The sequence below is a fragment of the Penicillium manginii genome (assembly GCF_028828005.1).
Source record: "Penicillium manginii strain IBT 31320 chromosome Unknown utg000006l:1.0-4164085.0:1.0-4166146.0, whole genome shotgun sequence".
NCBI lineage: Eukaryota > Fungi > Ascomycota > Eurotiomycetes > Eurotiales > Aspergillaceae > Penicillium > Penicillium manginii.
The window spans coordinates 822,224-831,418 of NW_026643107.1; the positions used below are offsets into that span (position 1 = coordinate 822,224).

A 9,195-nucleotide genomic window follows, 5' to 3' on the forward strand; every position below is an offset into this window, starting at 1 on the left:
CTTGTCTTGCACTATTATCTCCTCGACAACGCATCGTGTGTCTCGTTTCATCAGTCTGAATCACAGAGACAAGAAATTGCTCGCAAGGTCAAACAAGGACTGTAATCACCCTCGTTAAAGGTACAGGACAAACCTGGAGACAAAGACGTCGGAGGCAATATCAAACCGGGGCCGTGTCTTGCGCGGAGGCATCAAGCGTGTCTCTCGCAAGCCTTCTAGAAAACGCCTTTTGTTCCACATAATTTGTCATTTGCCATTTACATTGGTCGTCCTCCCCCTCTCTTTCCCTCTTCCATCCGACTCTGACTCTGACTTTGACTCTGAATCTGAACTGATTCAACCTTTCCTCCCATTGCCCGAAGCTTTCTTTCCTTTTCACTCTTCTTGCATAAATATTCTCCTTCACCCATGGCATCGATCAAGTCCCTCTTGAATCCGGCCCCCGAACTTCCCGTGCATACTTCTCCCAGCTTCGGTGCTTCATACAACTCCCCTAGCATAAGCATGGCAAGAAGCCTAAACCCGGGCCGCCACAGGCTCGCCGCGAAATACAAGATCCCCAAAGACGCTCCCGTCTTCAAGGAAAATGACCCACAGGGCGAGATTCGCTATCCTCCCTGTGAAGACCGTCCGGATCCAATCGCCGACGAGCACCGGAAATTGGAACTCTACCCATGGGGCCGGATGCAAGGATTGGTAAATATCCTCGAACGATTCCTTACCGGAGCGAGAAGAAGTCTTTCGAGGAGAAGACGGGCCGCAGTAAATTTGAGGGTATGTCTTGTGTTCTCCATTCTCAGCCATTACTCTTTTTATACTCACCATTGTGCTCAGTTTACCAGTATATATTCCGTTACGGGGATCCGGGGGAGAGATGGATCATGATGTGGGATTATAACATCGGACTTGTTCGAATCACCCACCTATTCAAAGCACTGGGTTATACGAAGGTGTGTTCTCCAGGGCTTTCTTCGCATGAAAGACATAGCCATGTCCAATCCATCATACGACTAGCATCTAATCTCAACACAGACAACCCCGGCCAAAGTCCTCGCTCAAAACCCCGGACTCCGCGACATCTGTCACAGCATAACTGGAGGAGCAATCGCAGCCCAAGGTAAACTACCCCCTCTCCTCCCTCCTCAACACATAAGATAAAACACCAGCTAATCTAATGTCACAAAGGATACTGGATGCCCTTCGAAGCAGCCAGAGCCCTAGCAATCCGCTTCTGCCACCCAATCCGCTACGCCCTAACCCCCCATATTCGGCCCGGACTTCCCAAAAATGTGTCTCGAAAAAGAGCACGAAAACTTCGGCAACATGGTCCTGAGACCAAAGCGTCATAGACCGCGCCACAAAAACAGCCCACTACTACCGCTCCCTCGAAGCACCCACCACGACGAGCAGCACCAGCTGCCTTCTTCGTACTAGTACTAGTACCTCCCCCTCCGCCTCCGCCTCGCCATGGCGAACCGAGATACAAACACATATACCCATCTGCCCAGCACTACCCGACAGACGCGCGTATAAGTTGCCACGCCGGAGTTACGCAGATAGTATCGCCAGTACGCGCGGGTCATCGTCTGAACCGTATTGCATGTCCCCCTCAAGTCCGGGGTCCTTTACGCCGGTGAATGCACCCCGCTCGCACACGGAGGCATTTCTCTCCTGCACGGATCCAAGTCCAAGCTTAAGCGGAAGCGGAAGTATACGTCCCAGCTACGCCGATAGCGAGGCCGAGTCGTCGCGGTCGAGATTCTCCCCGGTGAATAGGAGGGTTCATCGTCTTGGGAAGGTGCTTGATAAGTACGATTCCGACACCGATACAAGCGAGTCAGTAATCGACTCCGTCGACGACGAGCACGATGGAGACTGGCGCGAGATGGAGTCGCCTTCATCTGTCTCGGTGGGAAGTATTGCTAGTGCTAGTGCTAGTGCAGATGTAGACGCGGACGCAGAAAGGAGATTCACGCCTCGTTCAGAAGCGAGGATGACTCGGAGTCCGCCGAAGCATTTCGCGCAGGAGGTTAAGGCGGCGCATGCTTTGGTTCATTTGCATATGCAGGAGGCTACTGCCGATGAGGACGAGGGTGGGGATGAGGATGACGCCGTGCCTCTGCCTGATAAGTCTTCTGATATGGGCCTGGGACGTGTTTTGGATCAGGGTGGTGCTGGTGCGCGGAAGAGACGCCGGGCTTCTGTGTAGAGCACCTGGCCGGACCGTGTGTTTCGAGACGATGGGGATGGGTGTTCTGCACTGTCGACTGGTTTGATTTGGGGGTTGTTTGTATTTGATGGGATTATTTGCATGGGGATGGGTGGATTTAGAGTGGTTTGGCGTTTGGGGTCGGTGATATGGGTTGATTCTGGCTTTTGTGTTCATAGAGAAGGGAACGTGCGATTTTTGTTTTTAGCTTACCTCGATGAATGGACTTGGCTTCAGTATAATCTTGGAAGAATAAAGTCATGACGATAACGCTGCAGCAGAGATCGGGAATTCGATTTCTATTAGAGCGAAGCATTCGTATCCTACGAAGTATTCTTTGGTATGTCGAACTGGTTCAAATATGCAGAATAGTATTGTAGACGCATCTTGATAAACGCCGGCTCAGCCTGTCACTAAAAAAAAAAAAGACATGTATGAAGGAAAAAAGTAAAACAAGTAAGAAAGGAATTGGTAAAGATCAAAATGAGGGTCAAGGATCAATCACTCCAAACACACAGCAACAATTACTCCCTCAATCGCTTTCATCATCGTCGAAGTCATCTTCCGACTCCTCTTCACTCTCGTCGTCTTCAATGACATAACTCTTCTTGGCCTGCGCTGCACCACGACGGGCAGGCCTGGCGGCGGCGCCCCGTCTAGGAGCGACCGGTTCGTCATCTTCAGAGTCATCATTCGCCTTGCCGGCGGGAGAATCCAAGATGTCATTGGCCATGGCGTCGATGTCGTCTTCTGAGTAATCCTCCACCACCTTCTTTGTCTTGGGCGCAGCCTTGGACTGTTTTGAAGCGTAAGCCTTGGCCGCTGGCGACAAGGCAACAGGAGCATCGGCCTTCTTTGCACGGGCAGGAGCAGTCTTAGGAGCGGCCTTTGCAGCTGCACCCTTTGGAGCGGCCTTTGCCTTCGGCGCAGCCTTGGCCCTGGCAGCAGGCTTGACGGGCTCTTCTTCTTCCTCTTCGTCCTCGTCGTCAATTCTTGTAACCTCCCTAGGCTTGATCTGCAGCGAGCGTCGTCGAGGGGACTTCGAGGGAATGAGCTTGGTGTAATCCGTCTCATCGGGATCGAATTCGCTGACCTTGGAAGGCGACTTGGAGGGGGACATGGCACCACTAGCCTTCAGACTTGCACTGCTTCCAGCACGGGAACGCTCTGAAAAGAGTTGACGGGGCTCCGAGTCAGCACCACCAATTCCCTTGACCATCTGGCTAACATCTCCAAGCATGTCTTCCCCGTCACTCTCCGAGTCACTGGGGGCAGAGTATTTGACTGGCTTACGGGAGCGACTTCCAGCGGCAGGCTTGGCAGCTTCACTCTTTGCGATTTCGAGGAAATCGTCGTCTGATCCGTCGTCGTCGACAGGTGCCTTTGCCTTTGGTTTGGCTGCTGCCCGTTTGGCCGCGGGCTTGGGCTTTGGAGCAGGTTCAGGTTCAGCCTCGGCCTCGGCCTCGCTGTCGCTGTCGATTTCGAAAGGATCAGGCTCAGCCTTGGCCTTGGGTGCCCGCTTAGCCGCAGGCTTGGGCTTGGGAGCAGGTTTGGCCTCAGGCTCACTGTCGATATCAAAAATATCAGGCTCGGCCTTTGGTTGGGCTGATGCGCGAGAAGGAGCTTCATCGATATCCATGAAGTCGTCGTCGTTTTCCTCCTCCTTGGGTTTTGGCTTGGGCTTCACAGCAGCGCGACTCTTCTTAGGCATAACTTCCATTTCGAAATCGTCGTCGGAATCAGCGGCCCCATCTCCCGATACGCTTGGTTTTTCTTCGGGCTTAGAGTTGAGGAAGTTGGCGAGACTGTTAGTGGGCTTAGCCTTCTTAGCTGCAGCTGCGGCTGCCTTCTTTGATTTAGGAGCACCGAAGTCCTCATCATCAGGATCATCGCCGGTCGCCGCAGCCTTGCGCTTGCGGGATGCTGGAGCACGGCGCGCGCCAGTCATAAGCTTGGAAGACTCACGGCGGCCCATGTTGTTGACTTTACGGAGACGACGGGCTTCGTCTTCGAGCTGGAAGCGCCACTCGTTGATGAATTCGTCAAGGTCATGTCTCCAGATGTCCTCCTTGGAAAGCTTGATCAAAGCATCGATTTCGGTCTCCTTGTCACCAATCTGACGGCGGAGCTTCTCAACACGTTCCTGGGTCAAGGACCACAGAGCCATGCCGAGCAGGTAATCGTAAGAGCTTGACAAGACTTCGACGTCAGCGTCGCCGTCTTCATCACCCTCGTCAACAACGGCTTCTTCTTCGCCCATTTTGACAGCATCCGCCACCTTGGCGAATGCCCTGAAGCCCTTCTCCTTCAACTCGTTGACTAGGACAGACTTCTTTTTCTTGGAAATGACGAGCTTTCCGTCGATGATCATCTGAACAAAGCGAGCCTGGTTACTCAACTTCTCAAGGTCCTTTTGAAGTTCGCTCAGCTGGTGTTGCTTGCGGCGCTCATAGTACTTGAGGCGAAGATGGAAGAACTCCTTGAGAATATCATCCACAGTGGCATACTTGGTGATACGACCCTCGGGGTCGAAGGCGACCATATTACTGGTAGCGATACTCTTAGTGAGCTTGAATTTGTCTTCCAAGCCATCGGATAAGGCGGACTTCAAGTTCTTCTCGTCCAGTTGGATCACAAAGTGGACCTTGTCGTGGGTATTGTAATCCTTGTAGTCCTTGATGAAGGAAGGCACCTTGTCGGCCTTGATGATATCTTCGAGTTTGTCCTTGAAGTCCTGAGTCCAGGTGCGGATGGGCAATTCAGTGATTTCAACCTCTTTATCGCCAGTTTCCTTGATGATACCGCTGAACTTCCATCGATCGCCGCCCATATCCACAACCTCACCCGTGAAGCCACGGAACCAAGGTTGCATAGGCTGGGTTGGCTCACCATCCATCAAACGTCTCAAGTTGCTCACCACATCCTCGGGGTTGTAGTTAGGGATGGAAGAACTCCAACCGGTTCCAATACCATCGGTACCGTTGATCAAAAGCATCGGTACGACAGGCATGTAGACCTCGGGCTCGATTTTCTTGCCATCATCCTCGTTGTAAGTCAGCAGCGGCTCGTCGGCAGTATGGAACACCTTGCGGGCAAATGGTGAGAGACGAGTGTAAATGTAACGAGCACTGGCACAGTCGCCACCGCCCTGGAGTCGACTACCGAAGTTACCACTTGGCTCAAGGCAGTTGATGTTGTTGGAGCCAACGAAGGTCTGCGCTAGACCGACGATGGTTTGCTGGAGGGAAGTTTCACCGTGTTGATAGGCTGTCATTCCTGAAACAAGACCAGCCAGCTCAACAACCTTCATATCCTTCTTCAGGTTACGGCGGAAGCAAGCATAAAGGACCTTGCGTTGACCAGGTTTCAGACCATCAACGACAGATGGAATGGAACGCTGATTATCTGCCATGCTGAAGAGAATAAGTTCCTTATTGATGAAATCAGTGTATGAAATCTTCGACGCCGAGTGGTCCAGGTATGTGCCCGGCTTGAACTGACGTAGCCACTCCTTACGCTCGTCGGCCTTCTTCTTCGAGAAAGCGAGTTCGATGAGTTGAGCCTCGCTGTCCTGCATGATGTGGAACTCCTTGAGATGGCGATCAAGATCGCGGAAGTAGATCTGGGCGTCCGTTGTAGAGCTGGTTCCCAGACCCTTGTAGTACTTGTGGTCCCAACCACGTTCACCCTTGTGGGTTTCGAGCCAATCCTCGTACTCGGGCATGGTGAAGAACGATTGCGACTTTGTAGGGTTCTTTGGATCTCCCTTCCACACCTTGATGATAGGGGTGATGAACTCAATCAGGAACTCGGGGATCTTGAGAAGACTGGGGAATTGTGCTTGGAGGAAGTTGATGAGCAATCCCTTGATGTGACTACCGTCGTGATCCTGATCGGTCATGATCATGAGGTGACCGTATCGGAGACCCTTGGTCTCTGTGTATTCCTTTTTGTGCTGCAAGCCAATGAAGTTCTTGATGTTCTGGATCTCGGCGTTCTTGGAGATCTGGTCAAATGACGCATCGCGAACGTTAAGCAACTTTCCACGAAGAGGAAAGACACCGAACAGATCGGGACCGACAACAGCACGACCAGCCATAGCCAAACCTTTGGCGGAATCACCCTCAGTCAGAATCAAGGTACAGTGATGACCGTCCCGGGTGCCTGCCTTGTTGGCTTCCACAAGCTTGGGGTTGTTCATGCGGGTACGACGGCCGCCATCACTTTTCTTCAAGATTTGATCTGCCTTTTGAGAAGCGAAATGCAGGATGTTGGTCATCACCTCAGTCTTCAAAATTTTCTTATAGAAATCTTCTTCCAAAACACACTTGCTACCAAATTGGCTTGCCTTCGTGGTCAATTGCTCTTTTGTCTGAGAGGTGAAGGCCGGGTTGACGATCTGAGCATTGACGAAAATGAAGATATGGTTACGTATTTGGGCCGCCTTCAACGTGGCGCCGGTCTTGTTCTTCTTCTTCACCTGATCAGCGAGTCGGTTACAGATTTGATCCGCGATGTAGTTGACGTGAGTTCCACCCGAGGTAGTCGCAATGGAATTGACGAATGATACTTGTTGGAAAGCACCATCTGAAACGGAGAAGCCAATCTCCCATCGAGGATCTGGGTTACAAGTGAGGATTTCATCCTTGGGGGCCGGACCGTCGTCTCCGCGCTCACGACGAATGGCCTTGGTGTACATCTGCATATATGACTTGAAGTTGCGAATCGGGACACGTGTTTTGTTCAGCTTGACAGTGACACCCGAGGTACCAGCTAAATCATAGACACGACGCTTCACGAGCGCCTCGAAATCATCGTCAATGCCTTCCATACCGAATTTGGCAAAGTCCGGCTTGAAAGTGACCATTGTGTAGTCATCGCCCTTGCTGACATCGGTGATTTTTGCCTTGCCAATCTTGCTCATGTTTTCTGTCCAGGTCTGTTTGTACTTCTTCTTCTGGTTGGAGTCTTGAGTTTCCAAGGTGAACTCGGTGGAAAAGACGTTACAAAGCTTGGCACCGTAACCGTTTCGACCACCAGTCACTTTTTGCTGGGTATCATCGTAGTTGGAGGATGTGAGCAAGTTTCCGAAGATCAGTTCCGGTACATAGATCTTCTCCTTGGAGTGAATCTCGATGGGAATACCACGTCCGTTGTTCCAAACACTGATTTCGCCCTTTTCGCGGTCAATGGTGACCCGGATTTCGTTCATGCCCTTGTCATTATGCCTGTTATCGGCTGCGTTGACGACGATCTCATCGAAAATCTTGTAGAGACCGGGGACGAAGGTCACATTGCGAAATTCCATCATCTCAGTCTCCGAGTTGAAGGCCCACATTTGTTGCTGGGTGGCCTCAATGGAGCCAATGTATGTATCGGGGCGTTTGATGATGTGTTCGAGTTGTGTTAACTAAGACCGGATCAACGTTAGTAACACCGTTCAGTCAAGCTCCTCTGGATTCAATGGTATGGGCAACTCACCCTCTGGTACTTGTCGCCACTGTTACCAGTCGGAGCACTGGGGCCCCCCATCTGCATGAGACTCATTCTCCACGTCTGCGAGAGGTTTGGAGCCGGCGCGTTTGGTGGCAGCGGGCTTTTTCGCCTTGGGAGGGGTGTGGGAGAGCGACTCGTCGTCGGACATTTGCACGTCAGAAACTTCATCTTCACTATCGACCTTGGCCTTTTTCTTCGGGGCGGCCTTGGCCTTGGTCGCAGTTAGGGTCGTTTGCTTCTTCGCCGCGGGTTTGGCGGCGGCTTTCTTGGGAGCTGGTTTCGCCTTGGGCTTCTATATATTGCAGAGGCGTGTTAAATCATGTGGCTAGATTTCCAGGCGCAAAGAATATGTGCTTACCGAAACAGGCTCAGGGACAAAGTCGGAGCTGCCAGCGTCGCTCTCGACATCAAAAATATCATCATCCATGATCGAGTCGTCCATGATGAAGGACCGGAAGCCGAAAAACCGACGGAATCGGGATCAGACCGGTAGAGAAACGAATGGCGGGGGCAATCAGGTCGGTAAGGGTTAAAAGTTACGCGACAGATTGAACAAAGCCCAACATGCTCTGTAGGGGGGGGGGTAAAGGGGAGAAAATGGGAGGAATGTGTCGTCTCCTCTGTTGCTATTTTCCGTTTGGCGCCGATGAAACGCGCCTGCCAAGCCGGGCGGTGAGAGTTGTGGCCACTCGGAAGGTCGGATCATTAATCTTCCCTACTCACCGCCTTCGCCCCCGCTGTAAACAAACAAACAAAGGCGCGTCATGGGAAGTGCGGCCACAGAGTACACTGGAGATACTAGTAGTACCTAGGTACATCCTCATTCTACTCTCACACTTCGAGTCTCACATATAGTATACCAGTAGCTATCATCTAGCCACTTCTGCCTACTAGTATTTAGTTGTTAGACTTGGATATACTCGATATCACTGTTCTATATATCTTTAGCATCCTACCATCATATCAAGTTCAATTACTAATTTATCATATAAATCTACTAGTACTAGTAACAATGACTGTACTAATAGTTCCAGTACTATTTCACTTCTCTCACTTCTCTCTGACTGATTGGGCATTTTGCCCGTGTCCCTGTGTATACTACTGTAGTCGGAGGCTGGCAGCCCTTTCTAGGACTGCACTGCACCAAGATCCTGTCTCCCACCCTTGCATCATTTCGGAAATTACTGTCTGTATCCCGTACTTACCAGCTTCTAACCCTGGAACATCCACTGGCATGAATTGTATTAGGAACTACCATGGATTGCGGATTACAATCCTCCATCCATACAAAAGTCTTCCAGAAGCCATCTCCACTACACTAACTCGGAGGATAATCACCGTGACGGACCATTTAGACCGCCTGGGCCATTGCAGATCCACCAAGAAATAACCTTGAAAAAAGGGGATCATTGACAGCGGCCCCTCAGAAAACTGGATACAGTCATCCAGCGAGGTTCAATTCTATGATTGAATGATGCATCACTACTCCG

The 9,195-nt window shown here is 51.3% G+C and overlaps 2 protein-coding genes across 2 annotated transcripts; one reads left to right on the plus strand and one right to left on the minus strand.

Moving 5' to 3' along the window:
* Positions 1-408: 408 nt before the first annotated feature.
* Positions 409-2,209, plus strand: N7533_008661 (uncharacterized protein; the record flags this gene model as incomplete). Its single annotated transcript, XM_057105311.1, has 5 exons — positions 409-774; positions 843-950; positions 1,033-1,117; positions 1,186-1,291; positions 1,342-2,209. 5 exons carry the CDS (start codon positions 409-411, stop codon positions 2,207-2,209), a joined length of 1,533 nt encoding a protein of 510 aa, XP_056956760.1.
* A 532-nt stretch (positions 2,210-2,741) lies between these two features.
* Positions 2,742-8,147, minus strand: N7533_008662 (DNA topoisomerase 2; the record flags this gene model as incomplete). Its single annotated transcript, XM_057105312.1, has 4 exons — positions 2,742-7,619; positions 7,691-7,709; positions 7,753-7,997; positions 8,064-8,147. The coding sequence occupies 4 exons, from the start codon at positions 8,145-8,147 to the stop codon at positions 2,742-2,744; spliced, it is 5,226 nt and encodes a 1,741-aa protein (XP_056956761.1).
* Positions 8,148-9,195: the final 1,048 nt, after the last annotated feature.